Here is a 27453-nt window from a genome sequence, read left to right as displayed (position 1 = left end):
TAATCTATCTTGTTAGTATCATGCCCAGGATCTTGCTATTTTCATTATGCTCTAACATGGATATTATGATTATGATTATTATAATTATTGTTATGATGATTATTTTGATTATAATTGTTATAATTATTATGATTATTATTTTTATGATTATGATTATCTTGATTATGATTATAATTTTATTGTCATGATATTTATTATTATGTTGCTTGATATATTTATTTATTGCTTGATCACACCTTTTATGCATGTTTAAAGGGAATCTGTACTTGTAATCACGCTTAATAAGATAATTAATAATCTTGTTAGGGTTAATATGATTATAATTTCAAGTGATCGCCAATAATAGTTTATTTGTGCATTATATTCAACCAACCTAGATAAACAGTTTTAGGTTAATCCTATTGATTGCATGTTAATTAAAAAACGCATATGAATACGATCAGAATAAAGTAGAGGCCTATTATTAGGGCAGGTTCAATCTCTTTTAGGTTGGATTTGTACCTTCATCCCCGAACCCTTATTTGGTTCTAGACCTTATGGAGTTGACGATCTCTTGAATCGTTAAGGGGTGTAACCTTCACCCTGTGAACGGTTTACAAGTTCCTAAAACTTGTTGGCGACTCTTTTGCTCTATCTTCTTCCATTTTGGACGCCACCGTACTTTAGTGTATGATCACAGTGGGGTTCAAGCTAAGGGGTTTAACGCTTGAAATTTATTCCCTACAACTATCAATTAGAGAAATCAATAATCAAAATATTAAAATTATCAATCAAGATTCATAGTATAAACATGGATTCCCAAACTCTAGAAATAAAACTACTCAAACATGAAATAAATAATTAAAACTAGATCTAAGGAAGAAAACATAATTAAAAATAAGAGATAGAAATAAAATACCTCAATGAATAAAACTAATAAACTCAAGAACAATCCATGGAGAATCCATGGAATTGCTCATGAGAAAAACTAGGGCAAAGAAAATGAACGTAAAAACGGCCTAAGGGAAAAATAATAATCCCTTCAGTATTTATGAACTTCCTAAATTCTAATCTAAAAATAAATCAAGAAAAGAAATAAGAAAATACAAATTACACAAGTTGTATTACTATTGGGCGATAGATGATGACGTGGCAAGAAGTTGATCGATGCAATCGAGGAATGAATGAAGATATGTAGCGGCAAAGCCTCGTGGGCTGCTGTGGCTGGTTGGCAGAACCTGCGGCCGCAGGGTGGTGGCCGCGCCCTGGCAGTAGCAGCAGGGAGGATCGAGTGGGCGCCGGGTTTGGTCGCAGGGTACATATCCCGGATTAAAACAGCCATAACTTATGTTCTAGGAGGCGTCTTGGGGAATGTGACATATCATTGGAAAGATATTCAAGTCTAGTTTCCAATGCAATTTGAATCGCATCTTACCGATCTGTAGAACTCAAGTTATGATCAAAAGAGTGAGCAAAGGTCAATTTTGCCCCTTTGTAAAATATCATTTTTCTTCATTTCTAACTCAAATTCAATTCCGAAAAGTGCATAAAGACCCTTGTGGATGCTATATTCATTCCTCATGCATATAAATCTCAAAATCAACATCCATGAACATGGGATCTTCGATTAATAAGCTCGATTCGTCGGCTTCTATCTAAATATCATCCGAATCAACTCCAAACACTTCGAAAGCGTCTAAATGATCACTGAAATCACCTGGAACATTATGAAAAACACAAACGAAGCGTAATAGAGTACAAAACAAACAACATATGCATTTACGACCTAAAAAGCGACCAAAAGACCTAAAAAGCAACTATAAACTTAGCATAAACGTGCCTACAAATCCTATATAAATGTGATTTATCACAACATTAAAAACCTCTAAGTCCTTGAAGCCCATACCTCTAGAGCATTTCGGAGTACACATTACATCCCATGACTTCCAATGTATTTTCCATTGGGAAGTCGAGTCACCCCAAAAGAACCTTGCCATAGCCGACTTGATATTATGAATAACCGAGCTAGGAAATCTGTATACTCCCATTAAATAGGTTGGAATTGCTTGAATCACGGCTTTAAGGAGCACCTCTTTTCCGGCCCCTGGAGAGTAACTTTTCCTTCCAACCCTGTAATTTCTTCCATATTCTGTCTAAAATAGCACCAAAAATAGCCTTCTTCAATCTCCCTACCACAGTAGGGATACCCAAATATTTACCAGGTCGATCAACACGTTTCATATTGAGTACCCCAATCAAATCATCTTGTTGCTCTGCGCTTACCCCTCCACTAAAAGACACTTCTGACTTCTCATAATTAATTTTTTGCCCGGATGCTACTTCATAGCGGTTGAGTACATCAACTATCACTTCGCATTCCTGTCGTGTCGCTCTAGCAAAAAGTAAACTATCATATGCAAACAAGAGATGAGATATAGCAGGCCCACTCCTACTCGCTTTCGGCCCATGCAACATATTAGTTTGAATTTTATTATTCAACATGTGGGAAAACGCATCAGCCACCAAAATAAACAAATAAGGAGAGAGAGGATCTCCTTGTCTCAATCCCCGGGTGGGATTAACAGCTCCACACACTCTTCCATTAATAATAAAAGAGTAAGAAACCGAAGTCACACAATGCATTACCAAATTCACCTATCTACCGTCAAATCCCATTGTGAGAAGCAATTTCTTCAGAAAACTCCATTCGACTCTGTCATATGCTTTTCTCATGTCTAATTTCAAAGTAATTGTGCCCTTTTTACTCTTACTTCTTTTCTTCATTGTATGAAACAATTCTAGTGCAATAAGAGCATATCAGTTATAAGTCTACCAGGAACAAAAGCACTCTGATTTTCTGTTACAACTTTAGGAAGAATCGACTTCAACCTAAGCACAATCACTTTCGAGACCAGCTTATACAATACATTACATAAGCTAATTGGCCGGAATTCGGATATATTTACAGGGGATTTTACTTTCGTAATTAAAGCAATATTAGTACTATTGACATGCTCCAGAGTAGAAGTGCCACATAAAATACTACGAACAAAGTTAAACACATCATCCCCAATTATATGCCAAAATTTTTGATAAAAGATAGCATGCATACCATCCGGACCAGGAGCCTTACAGGGGTGCATCTATTGCAGGGCTAGAAATACTTCCTCCTTGGTGTACGGCCTCATGAGCTCTTCATTCTTGTCACTAGAGATTACTGCATGTCTTAACATGTTGCAACACTTCTTGAATGTTGACATCAGAAGGGTTAGAGGAGGTGAAAAGTTGCGAGTAAAAATTACCAACAATCCCCTCAAATAAATCCTCATCCTCCTGCCAAATCCCATCCTCATCGTAAAGTCCCTCGATTGATTTTTCTTCTTCCTCTGAGAAGCTTTGTGATGAAAATAGCTAGTGTTGCGATCGCCATCCCTTACCTCCAAAACCCGCGACCTCAGGAACCAATATGCCTCGTGTTTGCAATGAAGCTCATCTAATTTTTTCTCAAGTTCTGTGCACCTCTCGCAACTCTCCATCGTCACCCGTTCTTGCTGAGCCGAATGTAGAGCTTTCTCCACCTTCTCGATTTGCTGCCCCAAGTCATCAAACTTCTTCTTGCTCCACACTGCCAAATTGTTGCTCGTGAGTTTAAGTTTCCCCATCACATCACTACTTCCCGCCTCCTCCGACGCTTTCTTCACCACATTCTCACAGGAACTATCTAGCAGCCAGGATGTTTCAAATTTAAAGCTCTTAGTTCGGTTTCTACTCCTTCTCGGCCTAGCAGTCAACCTCAAAACAATTGGCACGTGATCCGAGCGATGCCTCATAAGATGCTCAACCGAAGCATGAGGAAATAAACTAGTCCAAGTAGTCGACACTAGATATCGGTCCAACCTCTCCCTGACCCGAGTGTGGACGGTTCGAACCCGTTCCCATGTCCACCATTGGCTTTATAGACTAAATCACGAAGATCACAAGCATCCATAGCTTCTCTGAATCCCTTCATATCCCTCCTCTCACGATCAACACCGCTTTCCTTCTCATCATAAGACAATATTTCATTAAAATCCCCACCAACCACGATAGGTAAATTTGTCCCCTCACAGAGATGTCGCACCAAGCTCCACGTATGATGCTTATTTCCTGAATCAGGCCACCCATAAATCCCTACAAAAAGCCACTTCTCATTCCCACTCATCACCTCTCCACAAATATGATTTTGGGAGAAAGAAATTAAACTAAAATCCACGACATCCGCACTCCAAAATAATCCTAAACCTCCTGACTTCCCTCTACTTGCTACCCTAAAAGAATTATTAAAGCCCAACCTCCCTTTAAGACCCTCCACCGCCTCTTTACTAATTTTGGTATCCGAAACAAAAACCAAACTCGGGCATAAAGTAACACTCCACCTCCGGAGTCTTCAAACTGTCCAAGGGTTGCCCAAACCCCGACAGTTCCAACTTAGGATACTCGTTGGAGCTGACGGGGTTAGAACTCGCCAACCTCCGTCGAAAACACAGATGTCTTAGGTGATTCGGAACTACTTTTGCTTCGTTTCCTAACCCCTTCTACACTATCTGCTAACTGCTCCATCACTTCTTCAGCCCCCCTTTTTTGTGCCTCCATCTTAACTCCTCTCACCCCATCATCCACCTCCATGCTTACTTCCCCCCATGCCTCGCCACCCTCTTCCATCCCTTTTTACTCCCCTGCTTAGTCCCTGCTTCAAAAAGAAAAGTAGAGGAGCTCTTTTCCTTTCCCACCTTCTGTCCTTCAACAGACCCTTCTTTAATCAAAGAAAGGTTACTTTCATTCAGTATTCCAGCCGAATAAGCCAGCAGCAACGAATCAGGGACCCCACCTCCTTCCCCACTATGACTTTGCATCTCATTAATTGCCCCATCAGTCAACTGTTGAATTTGCTCTAATTTATCATCATTCTCATGTAAAGCATGTTATATCCGAGGCCTAAGGTATCCTCCTCCAACTCAATAGTTCAATACAACCTGTAAAAGTAGAACATAATCCGTAAATATAATTTGATGGTAAGGAGTCTGCTTCAAAACAAGGCATATTACCATGAGTAATGTTATATGCAACCCTATATATAAGCATTAAATATACTCTTGAAAATTGTATAAAATTAGGAATTCATGACTAAAAACACGCGTAAATCAGTGTTATTAGTATTTATATTTTGATGATTTTTTACCTTTTTGCGATTTTTAAGTGAAAATTTAATTTGCTTTGATTTATCACCATTCTCATATAAAAATTGTTACTATGTAAAAAATAAAGGTCACTATGTAAAAAATAAAGGTCACTATACTCCGTATTAAATATAATGCCAGTTATGTATTTACGTGTGAATAAACCTTAGGTCCACAATAATATTATTGTGAACCAGGTCCACATCAAATTTTCTGTGAACTATTTGATGATTAATTTAAATTTGAGTTGGATGTAGGGGTGAAAGTTCGGTATTCGGTTTGGATTTTACTCCAAACCGAATCCAAACCGAATTATTTCGGTTTCAGATTTTTGAAACCGAATCCAAACCGAATTTGGATTCAATCCAATCCAATACAAACCGAAATAATTCGATTTTGAAAAATGAATCCAATCCAAACCGAATTTTTTTGGGCTGTCATTTTGGGCCTTAAATTTGGGCTTTTATTTGGGCCTATTGTTTTAGTCATTTTAAAGGCCTAAATTTTGTACATTTCCTGAACAAATTTTTAAGAAAAAACTAAAGTCTTTAAGACTAATATTTGTCACATTAAGTAATAGCATAATTATTAAAAAAAAAACATTCCAGCCATTAGAATAAAATTACAGACATAATAGAAATCTTAAAAATGAAATAACAGTCCAACAGCAGCAAACTTAATTCAATTGGCAGTAGCTTAATTGGCTGGCAGCTTCAACTCTTCAACCGTTCAATCAAGCTCAACCAAGTCTTGGTTATTTTGACCACCACCAATTGTGTCAAATTTCTCAACTAACAACAGAAACAAAAAAAACAAGTTACATAATATATATGAAATATTGAAAAAAAATATCATATAATAATTGTTGTTATTAAAACATATCAAACAGAGGCTATGGGTGAACATCAATTATCACCAAACAATCAATCTATCACCAATTCGAACATCAAATATCACCAAACGATCAATCTATCACCAATTCGAAGTTTTCGAACAAAATAAAGGAAATCTAGGGACAATTGGACAAAGGAAAATTCACCAATTCGAACTATAAAACATCAAATTCACCAATTCACAAAGGAATATTACCATTTCGAACATAACAAAACATCAAATTCGCAAAATCGAAGAGAAGCAGGAAAAGAGAAGTGAAATCTGAAAAGAGAAGGTATTCTTACCTTTGACTGAATCAGAACGTGGTGGTGACTGGTGAGCGTTGAGCGGCGGTGAGATACCGAAGTACCAGACTGGTGGTGGACGGACGGAGTGAGGTGGTGAGGGAGAGAAGAGGGAAAATCTAGGGTTTTGGTGAGGGAAAGTGAAACTGTGAAAGGGAAATGGGAAAAGAGGGGACGAAAAGATCTAGGGTTTTGGATATATATATGTCATAAAATGGGCTAGTTCGGTGTTCGGTTTTCGGTTTTTCGAATTCCAAAACCGAATCCACATCGAAATATTTCGGTTTCTATTTTTTCAAACCGATCCAATCCGAAAACCGAAAAAAACCGAACTAAATTGCTTATTCGGTTTGGATTGGTTCGGTTTTCGGTTTTTATCCAAATTACTTTCACCCCTAGTTGGATGATATTCCTGATAAGGTGAATGTATGTAGAATATTATTGTTTACTAAATTTGTAATGTTAAGTGAGTTTTACTACCTAGTATCTAAGAAAAATTATTTGATCAAGTATAAGAATTTATATGTTCATTTTAACAAAACTATTTGGTAAGTAGTAATTTTTTTTATATCTTTAAAAAGTTTTACTTTGTATTTTAACCTAACAAAATCAACTATTTTCATTCTTATCCACATAATTCTATGTTCTTAGAAAAGTAAGAAAGAGAAAATTTTAATCCCATTTGAATTTTCAATTACCCAATTCAAGGTGTATAAAAATACATTCATATAAGTAAACAACTTTTTTTTTTAAACATATATCATTAGTTAGTATAATATTTTTATGTTTTTGTCAATCAAACAACTAGGATATTTTAAACTTATTTTGACAATCAAACAAGTACATGATTATTTGAGGTGGTGAAACCTTCACTTTCCATGAGTTCCAGCGTGTTGGCCAAATGTTTGATTTTCATAGGGGAATTTGATGGAGGGGTTAGTAGGTGGATGAGTTTCACTCCCCCATTAGTCCATTACGTATTGATATAATACGAATTAATTTTTGATAATGTGTAACTTAGTAGAATATTTAATTTAATTAAAAATTATTAGATAAATCTATAAAAATAGTTTTGTGTTATACTTCACATATATCATGTATAGATTGATAAGATAAATAGGATAAAGATAAAGGCAAGATGAATAGAAATATATCATGTATAGATTGATAAGATAAGTAGGATAAAGATAAAGGCAAGATGAATAGAAAGAAATTGGACACACAATATTAAACGTGGGAAAAATTATAAAAAATCCATGAGCGTCCAAAATAATCCATTATATGAAAAATAGGAGTGTACAAGAACCCTTGATGAGTATTACAAGAGAACTCTCATATCTTACATAGCGGTATTTGTAGGTAAATTCTCTCTAAGCATGGAAGGACACTCATAGAGTGTATGAGAATATCGGAGTATCGGAGGATATGTAGGTAGAAACATATCCCAAATGATGCCCAACACCTTATATTTATAGGTGATGTAAGGAGGTTGAGGAAGTGTGTGAAATTTTTTACACACAACCTCTTCAAATTGTCCACATAAATCTAGAATATTCATGAGTATTCACTAGTTCTAGATTCTTCCACCATTCTCAATTAATTTCTCAATAGTTTTAGAATTTTCTAGAAATATTGAGAAACCTTGATATATAATGAGTTGGGCTATGGAATTTGGGCCATACAAAGGGTCATAAAAACTAAACTGAACTGAACTGAATATTTTATAAGAGAAGGAAATTAGGAGATGAACTGAGCTGAGTTGAGCTAAACTGAATTGAAAATAAATGTATGAGAACAGACCCTAACACAACAATCATCGAATTATTAAAAGTTTTTTAAAACCCTCTAACAAATAGACCAATCTAACCTATAAGATCTCCAAATATGCACAAACTATCCATTGTCAACCGAATCCACGAATGATCATCTCTAGAATGGAGCTCATACATTCAACTTTTTAACATGGGTTTGTAAAATTAAAATGAAATCAACAAAAAATTCCCAAAATTCCTATTCTTTCTCTAATTATATATGACTAGACTCTAGTCTAGGCATCTTACCCTACACCCCTTCCTAAACTCATCGTTTAACACCCCTTCCCCCAAATACTTATAGTAAGTTAGTAACTACATAGTAATAACTGTATTGTTTCCCCCACCCCATATATTTATATATATAAAAAAAAGCCATTATCATTTCACTTTCTCTCTCCTCACCCATTTTCTACATTTTCTCTCTCTAAATCTATTTTTTGTATTTTCAAATTTGAAAATTTCTATGAATTTATGACAAATTATCAAAAAAAAAAATGTTTAGTTACTACAACTAATCAAGGTCGAAATTCAAAGGAGTAAGTGATGATTTTGTTCATATTCAGTTCGAAAAAGAGTATAAACCCTAGTTTTAGTATTTTTTTTGTTGTAATTGTGTTACAGGATCATCATTAAAGTATAAAACATAGAAAAAGAGTATGAACTATTGCATTTTAGTAATTTTTACTAATTTTCGTTTAAAAACTAGTAATTTGAACAAGTACCTGTTGATTTTTGGGTATGAACTATGAAATATTCCTTTTTTTTTTTTTTTGCAGTTGAAGGAAATAGTTTCAAAGAAGAACATCAAAGAATCTGGAGAAAAGTAAGCATTAATTATTAAATTAGTTTGTAGTGTTTCTTTTTTATTGAATGTTCATTTCCTTTTTAATAAATGTTCATTTATATATTAGTATACAATCATTCACATTTTAATAGACGATTAATATAAACATATTACTACATTTTATATAATACTACATAGTCATTGTATTAATGTTCATTCTTTTTCATAGTTTGGAGTGGGAAATTATTACTACATAGTCATTGTATATATAAATGTTCATTCTTTTTCATATTTTGGAGTGGAAAGTTATTTTGGATGAATATTCATTTGTATTTTGGTAGATGTTTAATCGTATAAAAGTATATGGTTTTCACATATTAATATACGATTACTAGAATTTTAATAAATATTTATATATTTTGGTCATCTTCTTCAAATATTTCATGCTCGGTTAAATTTTGAGTTTCAATATATATCTTTTTTTCAAATGCATGTATGATAAATCACATATTGATAGCTTCAAGAATCATTCACGTATATATTTCATGTTTATTGATTGATATCTTTCATAGGCATTTTTAAACTAATGCATGTTCATTTATATATTAATAGATGTACATTTTCATATTCAATTATGTAAATATGTTCATTATTGTATTAATAGTTGTTCATTCCATATTAATAGATGATCATTTCTACACATATATATGTTCATTTATATATTAATATATGTTCATTTCCATATCGATCATTTCAATTGTTATATTTTCATATTCATATGAAAATTGGTTCATTTCAACACTTATTCTTGCTCAAATATAACTAAAAATTCTTGTTTTTGTCTATTAGTTAAACAAAGAATCATGGATGTAGTGAGATACACCACACGATAGCAAAGAAAAAAAAAAGGAAGACGGCAAAAATAAGGAAATCAAGAATGCATGAATTCACGCAACATCAACCAATAACACTAGTTTGAATTTTTCGATTTTGGATCGAGAATTCATTGTGTATAATAATATGTGTAGAATTGAGTTGTATATTTAATATTCAATATTTTAATTTTTGGTGATATACATGATTTTAATAAGAAGGAAATAAACTTTTTTGTTTTCCAAAGTATTAATACAAATCACATCCTTCAAAAGCAAATATTTAAATAGTATATATATATATATATATATATATATATATATATATATATATATATATATATATATATAATACTAATATTTTTTGACGACTTTGAACCATCATTCACTAACTACATTAGAATATTTGACACTATATGTTCATAAACACATACTGTACAAAAGTTAAACATTTGGTTCTTGTATCAAGTCTCTCATAGGACCTAATATTTCTAAACTTATTATCTTTATAACCCTTATTAGAACAAATAAATCTTTTCATAAAAAATGAGTCATCCCTTCGCTTCTTACTCCTCCCAACTCTGATCCCAAAACCTTTCATAAAATCATACTCATTATATATTTCATAAGCATCATCTTCAGAAGGAAATTGTTTCCCCCAAAAATCAAAGTTACTTGCTTCTTTAAAAATAATATCATCCTCTGTCCCACTACAATAATTAAACATGTAATAAATGAACAAATACAGTAGCAATAGTTAGGGTTGTACACCGGTCCAAAACCGGACCGGACCTGGACCGGACCTGTTCGGACCGGGACCTGAATCAGCCAATTTTGAGGTTCGGGGACCGGACCTGATTCAGCAGGTCCGGGTCAGGTCCAGACCTGAGCAATCAGATCCGGGTCAGGTCCAGACCTGAATAGACCTGTTTTGTGTGTTTTTTTTAAAAGAAAATAAATAACCTGTTGGACCTGTTTATAGACCTGTTTATGGACCTGTTTACATAAAATCAGAAAATATCAATAACAAAAAATACATAAAATCTCTAAGTCTCAAATATAACAAATAATTCATTAAATTACATAAAGTCTCTAAGTCTCAAATATTAGAAATACATTAATTATCCAAAGACAACTTGAATTTTGGCGAGTTGCTTTCCCTTTGATTGCGTGATTCACACTAATGAGTATAATCCGTGGTTCTTGTTGATCCTAAACATATAAAATGATATAATTCAATTACAATTCAAATTGAATTCACAAAATAAACAGAATACATACAAAATATACAATACACTAGCATGTGGTACAAACCGTGCAATACACCATTTGATTAGTACACTGTCCAACAAATTTACAACAAATTCACAGAATATTACACTGCATATATTCTGAAAATATAAACAGATTTTAAACTGTTCCATAAGTTATACAACAAGTAGAGTAGCCTATCCCTGATTTATCAATCTACTCCCAGCAAATTTACAATATAAACAAATTTTAAACTCACAAATCGAAAGAAACCAAAATTCAACATGAATTCGAAACAATTGAACTAAAAAAATCAAAAACAGTTACTTTAAATAAATAAAAAGCTAAAAAAAAAAAAACATGAATTCGAAAATAATGAACTAAAAAACAGAAATTCAACGTGCAAACATCAAACAATCATTATAAGCAATTGAAACATGAATAAACATATGAATGCCTCACATTAATTCAACATTTCAAATACAAAATACCCAATTCAAATATAATTCGATTTAATTAAGAAAAAAAAAGAACTTACAAATCCCACCGAGAAGGAGTTCGTGCAGGTGGACGAAGATGGTAGTCTGGCTGATGCAGCGTGTAGAGGTTTCTGTGCTGCTGGTCTGGTGGGCGGTGGCGACTGGTGTCTGGGCGGTGGCAACTGGTGTCTGTGCAGATCTGCTGCGTGAGGGAGTGAGTGTTGGTGTGGTGTCGGTGTCGGCTGAGAGAGAGAGAGTGCGTGAGTGAGGAGTGAGTTAGGGTTAGTGGGTTACAAAAATGAACAGACTTGTTTTGAAATTTTGATATTTTTTTTTAAATAAAAAAGGCATTTTTACCGGGTTTCAGGTCCAGATCTGAAAACCCCGGGTTTGGACCTGATCCGGACCGGGACCGGGAACCTTGATTTTCAAGGATCGGGACCAGACCTGAATCTACAGGTCCGGGTCAGGTCCGATCCAAACAGGTCCGGGTCAGGTCGGTTTTCAGGTCCGGTCCTGTTTATGTACACCCCTAGCAATAATGGTCAATTACAATAATGCATTTGATCAATTACAGTAAAATTATCATATATAAAAATATAAACGATCATCTATAGTTACATAACTGAACATTATTAATAAAACTACAAAACAATGATAATCATTAAAAGTTACATGTAATTAAAACTTATAATTCCATAAACACAAGTGTATATATAAATGAACATTTATAATTGCATAATTGAACATTATTAAAACAAAACAAAATAACAAATGTTAAACTATTTTTTTTTTGGGAAATTCTCAATGGTACTCATGTACTTATTTTTTTTCTCAATGGTAAACACTAACTTTTCTAATTATCTATGGTAATCAATAATTAACTAATCTAATTCAATGGTAACTTGAGTTAAGCATTTTTAGTATAATTAACCATGGTTTATGCTTAAATGGGAGGGAAAAGATGAATTGACTAAAATACCCCCATTTATTTTAGCCAACCAACTGTGTCTTGTCAAAGGGTCTGATTAAAATTTTTGAACTTCATCATCTTCATTCGAGTTCTTGATTGCTACCTCTGAAAATCGAATCTGACTAAAAATTCTTGCTCCAAAACTCTCATAAAATCTAGTTTATTGTCTAGTATAATTTAGTAGCAATTAAATTAGGGTTTTTCGGAAGGCTTGTGAATTGTTGAGGGGTATCTGGGTTGTGCGACTGACGCATAATTTGGGTGCATTTGGAGGCTAATTTGTAGCAAAAAGGTTGCGATTGTCATAAAGGTTCGATCTTTGTTCGAATTATACCATTTGAGGTGCGATCTTAAGTCAGGTATGTATTTTTTTCGCTATAATTTGGTGCATGCTCTGTTTTTGTAAATGTGTAGGGTTTTAGTGTATTACTACTACTGCTGTTGGTTTATTGTTGTTTATTTTGGCAAAATTAATGTTATGTTGTGTATGGAGTTAATTATTGGGGTTTTATTGTTAGAATTAGTTGAATATTGAACTTGATGTTGTAGGTTATATGCTAATACATGTTACTTATATTTGCTGCAGAATGGGTGATAATATAAAGTTACAATTTCAATACCTTGGTAAAGATGTGACTGTTGTTGTTGAGGACATTGATAAGGCCAATTTGATTGACCTAATTATAGAGTACTGGGAGAAAGCATCTAGGGACAATATAGAAACTCCAGAACACCCTACATTTAACTATGTGTTTAAAATGAAGCATGTTAGTCTTTTAAGTGATGTTGACTTAATGAAAATGTTTAGTAATTTGCCTGAGAAGAAGGAGATATACATATGGGTAGGAACAGTAGGTAAGGATAGTAAGGTGGTCCAAGATTCTAGGTCACTGATGTCAGGGAAGACACCAGCTGAACCCATTAGTATGGACAAGTCTTTTGTGAGTCAACCTAAAGTGATTGACATGAAATCTAAACTGACACCTAGGAAAAGAAAGACTGGTGAGCCTGAGTTAGTTGAAGCTGAGGTTGTCAGTAAAGAAGACTTTGAGAGGCATATGATTGCAGTAGGTAAACTTCCAATCGATGAATATGATTTGGATCAGACTGCCCATGCTATTAATCAATGCATAGATGATAAATGGACTGACATTATTGATTCACCTAATAGAGAGACTGAGAGTGATAGGGTACCTGATGCTCCAACAGTGACTGAAACTGTAAGAGGAAAAGGGAGGGGTAGGGGAACTGGTACAGGGAGAGGAAAAGGGAGAGGCAGGGGCAATGGTAGAGGTAGAGGTAGAGGCAGAGGGGCTATCAATGAGACAAGTAGAGGGAATGGGAGAGGTAGAGGGAGAGGGAGAGGTAGAGGGATAGGGAGAGGTGGAGGGAGGGGGGTACAGTGGACTATTGGTTTAACATATCTCCTACTCCATGGGATCCAAACCAGCCTATTGATCAACCTACTGAAGACCATGACACTCAAATACCATCAGAGTTATTTACACAACAAACATAACCCCCTCACCCATCAACCCAATCACTGTTACATCCTATTGAAAACATAGGAGAGTTTGCTAGGTGTAGTAAAAACTCAAATGAAGGAGGGTCTGGTGAGTCTTCTAGAGCATCTGTCTTCTGTAAGAGGAGAGTTCCAAGGACTACTGCTAAGAGACATGGAGTTGTGAGTAGCAACAGTGCAAGTGGTAGTGAGCAAAATGCAGCTTCTGGTGTAGGTAGTACTAGAAGGAGTTTGAGCATTAGCCTTAGGGATGATGCTGACCAGATACTGAGTCTGGAAGAAGATGATGCAGAAGATGAAGGGTACAATCCAACTGAGCATGACAATGAAGACACTGATGAGAGTGTAGATACAGAAGATGATATACAGGAAGATGAATATGGTCCTTTGATTGAGGATGGCTTTGATCCATTTGAGGAGCCTGTTTTTGAGTGTGAAAATGAGCAGGACAATTATTTTGCAAAGTTATACAACAATGGTGAGGTATACAAGGATGATGGTTTTGGTAAAATTGTGTTGAAGCCATGGCAGTTATTCACAGATAAGCAACATTTGAGAGATGTTGTAATTAAGGGACTATTGCATACAATGTGGATTTTCCATCATTGTTGACTATGCAAGCAACTTCAGGTACTCAGTTTCATGCTCAGATATGAAACTAAGTACCTGAAGTTGCAATTGGAGATATGAGCTGCAATTGGAGATTACATGCCTCTCTCCTTCCAGATGGCACAACATGGGCTATTAAGTCCATTGAGAATTTAGAACATACTTGCCAAGGGGTTGAGCTCAGAAATTCTATGGTGAATTGCAAATGGGCAAAGAGAGTACTTTTAGATGACATTAGAGCAAACAATGACATCCCTGCAAAGTCATTGAATGACCTATTGTTCCAGAGATATGGGGTCAATATGGCTCAGTCTACTTTGTACAGAGTCAAAACTCAAGCCTTAGAGGAGATCCATGGCAGGCATGATGTGTCATACAAACATTTGCCAATGTATTGTGATGTCATCAAAGAGTTAAACACAGGGAGTTTGGCTCACTGTGCATGGAAAGATGCAAACCACCCTGAAAGACCTCTGGCATTTAGCAGTATTTTTATTGCCTTCAAAGCTTCATTGGATGGTCTCAAATCTGGCTGCAGAAGTCTCATAGGGGTGGATGGAGCTCATCTCAAAGGTCATTTTGGTGGAGTGCTTTTGTCAGCAGTAGCCTTGGATGGTAATAATGAGATCTTTCCAATTGCTTGGGAAATTGTGGGAGGAGAGGATGCTGAAACATGGAAGTTATTTATATGGAATTTGAAGAATGCTTTAAAAGATAGTGGAAGAGGGGATGAATGGTGTATTATCTCTGACAGGCAGAAGGTAATGATTCTATCTTTAATGGTCAATTTTTGCATTTATGTAATATATACTACCTGACACTAAGTTAACACTTCTGTATGTTTTTGGTAGGGTATTGAGGCTGCAATTCTGGAGTGTTGGCCTAAAGTGGGAAGGAGATACTGCTGCAAACATTTACTGAAGAATTTCAAACCACAGTTCCCTGGTTTGTTAATGTTCTCATTATTTTGGTTGGCTTGTGGAGCATTTAATCCCTTTATTTTTAGAAAGGCTATGGAACGTTTGCAAAAGGCTAATCCATTGGTTGTAGTGTGGTTTTCTAAGCTTGGACCACAATCAGTGTGGTCTAAGCATGAATTTAATCCAGCTATAAAGTCAGATGTCAACAAATCAAATTTTGTGGAAAGTTTCAACTCCACATTAGGCCTTGATAGGTGTCGACCTGTTATGACATTGCTAGAAGGTAATATTAGTCACTTGCCTAGGTTGTTGTGTCCTTACTTGTATTTCAGTGACATTTTGACCCTAACCTTACTTGAATATAACATGTGTGAAGAGGCTTACCATGGTCAGGATGGCTACTAGAAGGGAGGCATGTGAAAAATGGAGAGGTGATATCTGTCCAAACATAGTTAGAAGACTCCAAGTCATTAGCGAAGAATCAAGATCATGCAAGTGCTTGGTGAGTGGGGAAGGTGAATATGAAGTGTTGGATGGGAGATCAGTCTTACCTGTAAATCTGAGGGCAGGTACTTGTGCTTGTAATGCATGGCAGTTGACTGGCTTGCCATGTAAGCATGCCATGAGGGCCATCTTACACTCACATGATGACCCTCATAAGTATGTCAGTGACTAGTATTCAATCACCAAGTACAAACTGACTTATGGAAACACCATTAAGGCAATCCCTGATGTGGAGTAGTGGCCACAAAGTCAGTACCCTGAGATAGCCCCACCCCAGATGAAAAGAGGGATAGGCAGACCTGCAAGAAACAGAAGGAGGGAAGAGGGTGAGCAAGCCAAGGGCAAAAGATCTAAAACAGTCAGGTGCAGCAAATGCCAAACCTTTGGCCACAATGCACAGACCTGTCAAGGTGGAATGACAGGAAAAGTGAAGGCTGGTTTGCAAGCAACAACAGCAGAATCAAAGAAAAAGAAAGCTCTAGCAACCTCTTCTCAACCATTAAGGAAATCTCCTAGAGGAAAGACTCAAGGTGTTTCTCTCAGCCAACCAGATCCAGCCCCTGCATCTTCTTCTCAACCAGTAAGAAGATCCCCAAGAGCAAAGAAGGCTATGACTGGTCTGTTTGCATCACAGCCTGTTCCTTAGTTTAAGCATGCACACCCATTTTAGTTGATGTATTTGTTTTGGAAACATTTAGTTACTGATATCAGCTTATGTATGCTGACTTGTTTTTTGGACAACATTAGTTAATGATGCAATTGCTTTATGACAGTTGATGTTTTTGGATAACATTAGTTAATATGCTGATTTTGGTTTATCTCTGTCACTTTGAATGTGTAATTTCAATGTGTTATATGTTATATGCATGTGTTATATGCATGCAATATTTGTAATTTCAATGTTGTTGATACAGAACAAATAGAATGCAAAATAACGGAAATTCATCTACTTTTATTCAATTAGAAAGTAGTACATAATTAGGGAATACATAAACACCTACTTAACTGAAACTAAGGCTACCACAATTCTCCCTAATTACATCATCTAAATTTCGATTTGCAACAATAACTAGCATAATAAAGTACATAATCGACCAATTTTAACAATTCCCTTAATATACTTCACCAATCCATCCACCTTTTCATTCAAAGCAACAATGAGACTCTGTTTAACCTCTAATTCATCCTTCAGCCACGCAAAAAAATCGCAAGACCTGCACTTGTAAAACAACCTTCATGGGTTTTTTGCCGTTTTCGAAACCATGACAGCAGCAGCCTGGGGTGGTTTGCAGTAGCAATGGACATGCTTCACCCAATCAAGCTTCTCGTCAATTGTGATACCCCTAACAGAAGAAGAATGAGATAATTTCATTGAGAAATTTAGCTTAATTGCAAATAATTGAAATACAGGGGAAATATGAATTGGGATTTTCGTTTCTAGGGTTTATAAAGCTAAAAAATTGGGGATTTTGGATTAGAAGGGAAAAGGGCAATCTGGTTTGGAGGGAAAACTGATTTCTAAGGGTAAATTAGACTTTTTGACTTAAGTTAACTATAGTTAGGCTAATATTAAAGGATTAATGTCAAAAAGTTACCATTGAATTAGATTAGTTAATTATTGATTACCATAGATAATTAGAAAAGTTAGTGTTTACCATTGAGAAAAAAAGTAAGTACATGAGTACCATTGAGAATTTCCCTTTTTTTTTTAGGGAACAAATATTAATATATGTTCACTAGTTAAAATTTATATGAGCGTCTTTAAAAGAATGAAAATCATTGAAATTCACATGTACAACATATATTTTCGTATATGACTACAATAAACCTATAGTTTTCTACAGAAACATACATTAAACATAATTGAAGAATAAACCTATAGTTTTCAAATTAGAAGAATAAGATTCAAATAAACCTATACACAATTACACAAATAAGATTCAAATTAGAAGAATAATACAACCAAAACTATGAATCAACTACTAATAACAATAGTCTTCAAAAAAAAAAAAACTACTAATAACAATAACAATACCAAAACCAGAGCATTATTATCAAAATTAAAATCAGTAGAACAAAAACTATGAAATCAAACATTATAATCGTACAATTACAATCGAAAAACATAGCAATATCAAAATCGATTATTGATTATCATTTAAAATACGAATTACTTACATTGATGTTTAAACGAAACAAGTAATCTAACTCCAATAGGGAAAATTAACTCACAATCATGATCAAATGCAATTGAGTTTGAGATCTCCATAGAAGAAGAGAGAGAAAATTAAATAGTGAAAAATAGGAGAGAGAAAATTAAAAATTAGATCTATAATATATATATTTGGTTTTCTTGAATGGAAAGTTAAAAGAAAAAAAAGGCATTTATACGTAGTTAGTGGGGAGGGGATGTAGGGGAAGCTACCTACCGTAGAGTGTAGTGAAAAATTTGTATTCTTTCTCCGATCTTTACTTTCAAAAATTCCCCTCACTTTCCTCCCGGGAAAAAATACAAAATTTTCCCTAGACTCTAATGTATGCAGCTTCCCCTACACCCCCCTTTCTATACTACGTCGTTTTATCTAGTAGCACTTTTTGTATTATTTTTTTTTCCTTTCCTTCTTTGCTTTCAATTCAAACAAGAATATAAACATTTTTACAAACCTCATTTGCTTCATTTTCTCTCTCTTCTTTTTCACTGATATCATTTTCTCTCTCTTGTTTTTTCTTTTTATTATAGTTTTTTAAATTTCTCTCTCTTCTTTCATGGAGATCAATGTAAATAATTCGTACTTTTAATGATAATCAGTCAATCGATTTTGATAATGCTTTGTTTTATGATTGTAATTGTATGATTATAATGTTTTGATTTCATAGTTTTTGTTGTATTGATTTTAATTTTGATAATGCTCTGGTTTTGGTATTATTGTTGTTGTTATAAGTTGATTAATAATTTAGGTTGTATTGTTCTTCTAATTCGATTGTTTTTTTTTGTTTTTGTTTTTGTTTTTGTATTTTTTTTATTGTAATGTTATTATTTGAGTGTTGTTTTTTTTTATAGACTTCATTTTCTCTCTCATTTCTTTCACCAATTTCATTTTCTCTCTCCTCTTTTTCACCAATTTCATTTTCTCTCTCCTGGTTTTTTTTTTGATTTATTGTTTTTCAATTTTATCTCTCTTCTTTCATGGAGATCAATATAAGTAATTCTTACTTTTAATGATAATTAGTCAATTGTTTTGATAATGCTTTGTTTTACAATTGTAATTGGATGATTATAATGATCTGATTTCATAGTTTTTGTTGTATTGACTTTAATTTTGATGATGCTTTGGTTTTGTTATTGTTGTTATTAGTTGATTAATAATTTAGTTTGTATTGTTCATCTAATTCGGGGTTTTTTTTTTGTATTTTTTATTGTTGTTTATTCCAGTTTTGTGCGTTTCGTATGAGTATATATTGTTGTTTTAATTTTGCTATTCGATTATTTTTACCAGTTTTGTGCGTCGTAAAAAAATAATCTTAGTTAAAATAATGATCACTTCTGTAACAGTATATGTTCATTTATATTTAATGTATTTTTTATGTATTAAAATACTTGTATATGTTTATTGTAGTTGTATTTGAATACTTATGTTGTACATGTGAATTTCAATTATTTTCATTGTTTTATAAATGCTCATATACATTTTAACTAGTGAATATATTTTATATTTGTTCTGTTGTAATAATGTTCATTTATGTAATTATAAATGTTCATTTATATATATACTTGTGTTTATGGAATTATATGTTGTACATGTGACTTTTTTTAATGATTATCACTATTTTGTAGTTTCAGAAATAATGTTCAGTTATATGACGATAGATGATCATTTATGTTTTACATTTGGTAATTCAACTGTAATTGACCAAATGTATCATTATAATTGAACATTATTGATAATGTAATTTATTACATGTTACATTATTGCAGTGGGAAAAAAGGATATTATTATTTTTGAAGAAGCAAGTAAGTCTGAGTTAGTGGGGAACGAAACAATTTAAAACTGCTGATGAAGTTTATGAAATGTGTTCAAATTCCAATTATATGGTCAAGCAAATAATCAAGTTGCTACTAGTGTTTGAAAGATCGAGTGCTCAAATTCCTCCCATTATCTTCCAAAAATGTAAAAATTCCTATAAATGCTCAAATGACTCTAATATTTATAAGAATATCTTTAACCTTTTGTTATTAGGATCTTGCTAACGAGCGCCCTGGGGCGTTAGATAAGGTTAAATTATATTGGTTGAAATAGTATTAAGTTAGGAATTCATGACAAAATCATGCGTCGTTCGGTGCAATTAATGTTAATTTTACTCTAATATTTGCACTTTAATTCTCTTATCTAACGCCCCGGGGGCGCTCATTAGCTTTTGCCTTGTTATTAAGTACTATTCTTCTTATTGAATATTAATTTTTTTTAAAATCTTCTATAAGTGAATATTTTAGTATTTGTAATTGAGCATTTAGTTTTTAAAAATGATCATTAAGTTTTTGTAAAGAATCATTTAGCTTTTGTGAATGATCAAAATTGATTAACATAATACTTTACATAAAATCCGCAATTTTCATATAAAATTGTAAGAATTATTCTATAAACAAATAATATCTACTCCGTATCAAACTTTAAACGTTTAAAATTAAATAGTTAATCACATAGAGTAATTCTGTTAACAAATAATATCTACGAAGTATAAGTTTTATCAACCAGCTATGGACATATATCTATCCATAAGTGAACATATTATATTATGCCTTTGCAAATCTTCTTGATGTTATTCTATTATTCTTAGACTCATGGTTTTTCTTCAGTAGCATTAGTTGAGCAGTGTATTGCAATTTGCATCCCCAACCTTGTGATTTAGCCTACATGTTAATGAAAATGAATTGTTATTAAAATAAACAGTACATTTAGTGTTATATAATTGAACATTATGTGCTACAAAATTGAACACTAAATACTATAACTTGTTTATTAAATTTTACTTAAAATGTTAGCTTTAAAGGCACAAACATTATGTGCTACAAAATTGAACACTAAATATTATTTTGCCAAATCGTTTATTTTTATCACATTGGTGTATCGTTTAAAAATACTTTTAGTAAAAAAAAATGATCACTTGTGTAATAGTAAATGTTCATTTATGTTTAATGTATGTTTCTGTAGTAAACTATAGGTTTATTGTAGTCGTATAGCAAAATATATGTTGTACATGTAAATTTGAATGATTTTCATTCTTTTAAAGATGCTCATGTAAATTTTAACTAGTGAACATATTTTAATATTTATTCCCTCAAAAAAAATAGTTTAACATTTGTTATTCTGTTTTGTTGTAATAATGTCCAATTATGCAATTATAAATGTTCATTTATATATACACTTGTGTTTATGGAATTATAAGTTGTACATGCAACTTTTAATGATTATCACTGTTTTGTAGTTTCATTAATAATGTTCAGTTATGTAACTATAGATGATCATATACATTTTTACATATGGTAATTTTACTGTAATTGATCAAATGCATTATTGTAATTGACCATTATTGCTACTGTATTTGTTCATTTATTACATTTTTAATTATTGCAGTGGGAATAGAGGATGCTGTTATTTTTGAAGAAACAAGTCACTTTGATTTTCGGAGGAAACAATTTCCTTCGGTAGATGATGCTTATGTAATATATAATGAGTATGCTTTTATGAAAGGTTTGGGATCAGAGTTAGGAGGAGTAAGAGGCGAAAGGATGGCTCATTTTTTATGAAAGGATTTATTTGTTCTAATAAGGGGTTATAAAGATAATAAGTGTAGAAATATTAGATCCTATGAGTGACTTGATACAAGAACTGAATGTTTAACTTTTGTACAGTTTCCTATTGATCGTTAAGGTGTGTTTATGAACATATTCTAATATAGTTAGTGAATGATGGTTCAAAGTCGTAAAAAAATATTAGTATTATATATATACTATTTAAATGTTTGCTTTTGAACGATGTGATTTGTAATAATACTTTGGGAAACAAAAAGTTTATATCCTTCTTATTAAAATCAAATAGAAATTGTATATCACCAAAAATTAAACTATTGAATATTAAATATACAATTCAATTCTACACATATTGATGTTGCGCGAATCCATGCATTCTTGATTTCCTTATTTTTGTCGTCTGATCTTTCTTTTTTTTCCTTGCTAAATATCCACGATTCTTTGTTTAACTAATCGACAAAAACAAGATTTTTTTAGTTAGATTTGAGCAAGAATAAGTGTTGAAATGAACCAATTTTCATATGAATATGAAAATATAACAATTGAAATGATCGATATGGAAATGAACATATATTAATATATAAATGAACATATATATTTGTAGAATTGATCATCTACTAATATGGAATGAACAACTATTAATACAATAATGAACATATTTACATAATTGAATATGAAAATGTACATCTATTAATATATAAATGAACATGCATTAGTTTAAAAATGCCTATGAAAGATATCAATTGATGAACATGAAATATATACGTAAATAACACTTGAAGCTATCAATATGTGATTTATCATACATCCATCTGAAAAAAGACATATGTTGAAACTCAAAATTTAACCGAGCATGAAATATTTGAAGAAGATGACCAAAATATAAATATTTATCAAAATTCTAGTAATCGTATATTAATATGTGAAAACCATATACTTTTATGCGATTGAACATCTACCAAAATACAACCGAATATTCATCTAAAATCACTTTCCACTCCAAACTATGAAAAAGAATGACATTTATATATACAATGACTATGTAGTAATAATTTTCCACTCCAAACTATGAAAAAAAATTAACATTAATACAATGACTATGTTGTGATATATAAATGTAGTAATATATTTATATTAATCATCTATTAACATGTGAATGATTGTATACTAGTATATAAATGAACATTTATTGAAACGGAAATGAACATTCAGTAAAAAAGAAACGCTACAAACTAATTCAATTAATGTTTATTTTTCTCCAGATTCTTTGATGTTCTTCTCTGAAACTATTTCCTTCAACTGCCCAAAAAAAAAGAGAGAATACTTCATAGTTCATACCCAAAAATGAAAAGCTACTTGTTCAGATTACTAGTTTTTAAACGAAAATTAGTAAAAATTACTAAAATGCAATAGTTCATAATCTTTTTCTGTGTTTTATACTTCGATGATGATCCTGTAACACAATTGCAACAAAAATTACTAAAACTAGGGTTCGTTTATATTCTTTTTTGAACTAAATATGAACAAAATCACTTACTCCTTTGAATTTCGACCTTGATTAGTTGAATTATGTAGTAACTGAACAATTTTTTTTGATAATTTGTCACAAATTTATAGAAATTTCATATTTGAAAATGCAAAAAATAGATGTAGAGAGAGAAAATGTGGAAAATGGGTGAGGAGAGAGAAAGTGAAATGATAATGGTTTTTTTTTTCTTATGTATATATGGGGTGGGGGAAATAGTACGGATATTACTATATAGTTACTGTAAAAGTGAGTATTTGGGGAAGGGTGTTAAACGATGAGTTTAGGGAGGGGTGTAGGCTAAGATGCCTAGACTAGAGTCTAGCCATATATAATCCGGGAAAAAAGGAGAATGGGCCCACTCATTGACAGCGATACTGCCCACCTTCTTCTCATCACTAATTTATTCCTCTTCCACTTGAACACATCCAAATTACTTGTATATAAAAAAAAAAAAAAAACAATTAAAAAAATATAATATATGCTCTGTTTTTAGCCGTCAGCAAAGTCAAGCTACAAAATTCCACTCATTTCAGGTAAGTTTTAAGCATACCCTTTCTCTCTTTTTATTCAATTTTCATCTTTAATCTTGTTATTGATGTTATTTTACATAATTAATGAATTTTTGATGTGGGTTTTTCTTGTTAATTTAGATTATATTTCATAATTTGGTTGTAGCTGTGCATAATACTCAATCATTGGACTTGTTAATTTTCTGGGTTTTTCATGTTTTATGCTGGATTTTATTTTTTAAGATCATATCTTAACTAGATTGAGAAATGAGAATAATTTCAGTAGTTTTTCCCGATTGAATTGTATTATTGTTGAGTAGAATTAATTTGGGGTTTTAGTTTTAATATGTAGTGAAATTTATATAAAATTTCTAATGACACTGCTCAATCAGATGAATTTCATGTTTAGACTAGTATGCTACATATTCTCTTGAACCTTGATGCTTTTATATTGGAGGAGCTTTATATTGGAGGTATAGAAAGGCATGCCTTTTTATTGGCAGAAGTGAATAAGTTACTTTTGTGTTATTAGTTTGATAGAAGTAGAGTATCATATTGCTGAAAGTTTTTCTTTTTAATTTGTAATAGGGTCTTCACTGATTACTTAGAGATTATACCGGTTTAAAATTGACATACTAATGAAGTTGAACATTCTATATTTTGTCACACAATTAACATGGTTTGCTCACTTGGAGGTGATATAAATATTTCTAATTATGGGTTCTGTTTATTATTATATGGATGAGGTCATGGTGAAAGTAAGATATATAATGCTCTTATATGTTCAATGTAATGCCAATACCATTTGCTTGAATCTTATAATCGATGTGGTCTATTGCCTATTATATTCGCCGGGAGGTGAAGGGGGGATGAAGTTTTTACTGTAGTTATGGGACTCATGAGTAATGACTGTATGGAAATTTTAAAGTGTTTGCTTCCTATATTGTGTTCATTATCAGACTTTGTGTACTGTTCAGAAATCTGTGTCCTAAGCTTATTTGCACCCTTCAGTTGTGTATTGTTTCTTATTTTGGTCGTGCTTGCCCCTTTGCTGTTTAACAGGAAGCTTATTAGTGTGTGATTGATTGGATAAGTTTTGAGATACTACCTACATTACACCCTCGGAGTTTATATTGATGATACAATGCAGTTGTATCATCACCCCTTCTCTGTGGATAGCCAAAAGGTGAGGCTTGCACTGGAAGAGAATCAAATTGATTATACATCATATCATATCAATCCTATCACTGCCAAGAACATGGATGCATCATTCTTCCGGATGAACCCAAGTGGGAAATTGCCTGTGTTCCAGAATGGTTCTCACATTCTATACAACACGATTGAGATATTGCAGTAAGTGATTTCTTTTGCCATTGTTTTTTCTTTTTTTGTCAATTTTCAATACCTCTAGCAACAAATTTTTTATCCTTGAAGCACTCATATGGAGTTCAATGGACACCGTCGCTGTATATTCCATTAGTTTGAGGATATGTCTTTGATACATGTTTGTTTTTATTGCTGATTTTGTACTTAATTCGGTTATGCTATCCTTAGTTCAGGACTTCAGGGTATTCAGTTTTGGATGTCTATATGTTGTTATTCTAGGACGTTGTAGATGTCAAATACTCAAACGTACCATCACCGTAATGACTCTAAAGAGGTTCCCACTTATGAGGTAGGGGGTGGGTCACATTTGCGTAGCCTTTTCCTATACAATTGTAAAGAAGCTCTTTTAAGTCTTGCAAAAAGACAGTATCCATTTAACCCTTGATCATAAAGGTAGACCTCCTACCTTTACAATTTAGTGAAATACTATGTATTTGATATTGTCCTTAGTAATTCTAGTTGAAATATAGCCCATCAGAAAGTTTCATGTATTCACGTGTCCTAGAAGATTTTCTTTCAATTATGCAAAAGATTTATAGTATTGAGTTGATATATAGGATTCTGTAGCATGTTCTGAATTCTGATATGGTTTTTGGTTGATGATTAATAATTAAAAATCCTGTTACTTTAGACATAAAGTTCACTTGCAACTTTTAACTTTTACTTTAAACTTTGGCAAATAATAATGTGAGTTGAAAGATGGAAAAGTTGATTCCATGGAACTCTCCTTTGGATTCCAGGTACATAGAAAGGATAGCAGCTGTCTCTTCAGTCGGAGATGGCATTAAGCTCAGCAGCAGAGAAGTCCTTGAATGGATGCACAAAATCCAGGAGTGGAATCCCAAATATTTCACGCTCTCTCATGTCCCTGAGAAACACCGTCTATATGTTTCTAAATTCATAAGGCGGGTGATTATTGCTAGGATGTCAGAGTTTCCTGATCTTGCAAGTGCCTATCACCTTAGGCTCAGAAATGAATATGATACAGAAGAGAAGTTGAAAGATCCAGAGGTAATAAGGAGGAGTGAACAACATTTGGTTAGGCTACTTGATGAAATAGAAACACAATTGAGCAGTACTTCACACTTAGCCGGAGAAGAGTTCACCATGGCAGATGTCATGCTTATTCCAATATTAGCTCGTTTGGTGCTCCTAAGATTAGAAAATGAGTACATTAATACTAGGCCAAACATTGCGGAGTACTGGAAGATGGTGCAACAAAGGCCAAGCTACAAAAGGGTGATCGGAAAGTATTTTGATGGTTGGAGGAGGAAAAAATCATTGACGAAAACCTGGTGCTATATTCATATGAGGAGCTTGTTGAATAAATATTGAGTATACAGAGGTTTGAAGATAATAAAATTTCTGGATTTTTATTCTTTAAATGTTATAAATTGAGTAGGGAGTCCTATATTTATGTTGTACAGAAGACACTTCAGCCATTTTTTCTTTTGATTTTGTAATCATTTTGCATTTTGTTCAATTTTGAAGGTGTAACACGGATATGTATGTAGATTTTCGAGCTCAAATTAATTAAAATTGTTTTGTAAGCCGATTTGAAATAAAACGTAAATACCTTGTACTATGTCAGTATGTCTATAACTCGAACTTGAACTTGAACTTGCCCTTCTTTTCTTCAATGGTGGGTTTTAAGGCTTTTTTTCCCTTCACCTTATTTTATAAAATTTTGTTCACCTAAAAATCTAAAAGGTTATTCAACATGAACTTTATATGTTAAGATCAAATCTCATTTTAAGTGGTTAAATTTCATATGGTTGAATTTTATATTCTTGAAACAATGAAAAATTAATACTTGAAAATATGCATGGACTTAGGGCTTGTTCTCATTGACCGAACTCAGCTGAATTGAACTGAGCTGAGCTGAGCTGAACTGAACTGAACTGAAATGAAATGAAATGAAATGAATATTTTATAAGTGAAGGAAATTAGGAGTTGAACTGAACTGAACTGAATTTCAACGTAAGAGAACAGGCCCTTAGACATGGAAAACTGATCAATAGGTCATAGCTAATTGCATGACCGGAATTACTCGACCCAGAACCTGATATGGACATGAAATGTGGCCCAAACCGACCCAAATTGGAGCTATTTTGACTTGA

The 27453-nt window shown here is 32.9% G+C and overlaps 3 protein-coding genes across 3 annotated transcripts; 2 read left to right on the top strand and 1 right to left on the bottom strand.

The window, feature by feature from the left end:
- Positions 1 to 1634: 1634 nt before the first annotated feature.
- Positions 1635 to 2454, bottom strand: LOC110725418. Its single transcript, XM_021904899.1, has 2 exons — positions 2070 to 2454; positions 1635 to 1696 (listed from the first exon to the last, which is right to left on the bottom strand). Exons 1-2 carry the CDS (start codon positions 2452 to 2454, stop codon positions 1635 to 1637), a joined length of 447 nt encoding a protein of 148 aa, XP_021760591.1.
- A 12300-nt stretch (positions 2455 to 14754) lies between these two features.
- Positions 14755 to 16747, top strand: LOC110725417. Its single transcript, XM_021904898.1, has 4 exons — positions 14755 to 15438; positions 15529 to 15902; positions 15991 to 16261; positions 16340 to 16747. Exons 1-4 carry the CDS (start codon positions 14755 to 14757, stop codon positions 16745 to 16747), a joined length of 1737 nt encoding a protein of 578 aa, XP_021760590.1.
- A 6953-nt stretch (positions 16748 to 23700) lies between these two features.
- LOC110725737 (glutathione S-transferase TCHQD-like) lies at positions 23701 to 26918 on the top strand. The gene is made up of 3 exons (XM_021905204.1): positions 23701 to 23971; positions 25010 to 25300; positions 26074 to 26918. The coding sequence occupies exons 2-3, from the start codon at positions 25092 to 25094 to the stop codon at positions 26666 to 26668; spliced, it is 804 nt and encodes a 267-aa protein (XP_021760896.1). The 5' UTR covers positions 23701 to 23971; positions 25010 to 25091; the 3' UTR covers positions 26669 to 26918.
- Positions 26919 to 27453: the final 535 nt, after the last annotated feature.

This window comes from Chenopodium quinoa, unplaced genomic scaffold, assembly GCF_001683475.1.
Source record: "Chenopodium quinoa cultivar QQ74 unplaced genomic scaffold, ASM168347v1, whole genome shotgun sequence".
NCBI classification, from domain to species: domain Eukaryota; kingdom Viridiplantae; phylum Streptophyta; class Magnoliopsida; order Caryophyllales; family Amaranthaceae; genus Chenopodium; species Chenopodium quinoa.
The sequence above is the reverse complement of the archived record's forward strand: the minus strand, read 5'-3'. Positions and strand labels throughout refer to the sequence as shown.

Excerpts from the sequence above, each read along its gene's own strand:
- LOC110725418 (XM_021904899.1), bottom strand. The coding sequence starts at position 2,454 with ATGTTGCATGGGCCGAAAGCGAGTAGGAGTGGGCCTGCTATATCTCAT. Across the intron at positions 1,697-2,069 it reads CTCCAGGGGCCGGAAAAGAG|GTGATTTCAGTGATCATTTA; the intron begins GTGCTCCTTAAA and ends ATAATGTTCCAG.
- LOC110725417 (XM_021904898.1), top strand. The coding sequence starts at position 14,755 with ATGAGCTGCAATTGGAGATTACATGCCTCTCTCCTTCCAGATGGCACA. Across the intron at positions 15,439-15,528 it reads TTATCTCTGACAGGCAGAAG|GGTATTGAGGCTGCAATTCT; the intron begins GTAATGATTCTA and ends TGTTTTTGGTAG. Across the intron at positions 16,262-16,339 it reads ATGATGACCCTCATAAGTAT|TGGCCACAAAGTCAGTACCC; the intron begins GTCAGTGACTAG and ends GATGTGGAGTAG.
- LOC110725737 (XM_021905204.1), top strand. The coding sequence starts at position 25,092 with ATGCAGTTGTATCATCACCCCTTCTCTGTGGATAGCCAAAAGGTGAGG. Across the intron at positions 25,301-26,073 it reads AACACGATTGAGATATTGCA|GTACATAGAAAGGATAGCAG; the intron begins GTAAGTGATTTC and ends TTTGGATTCCAG.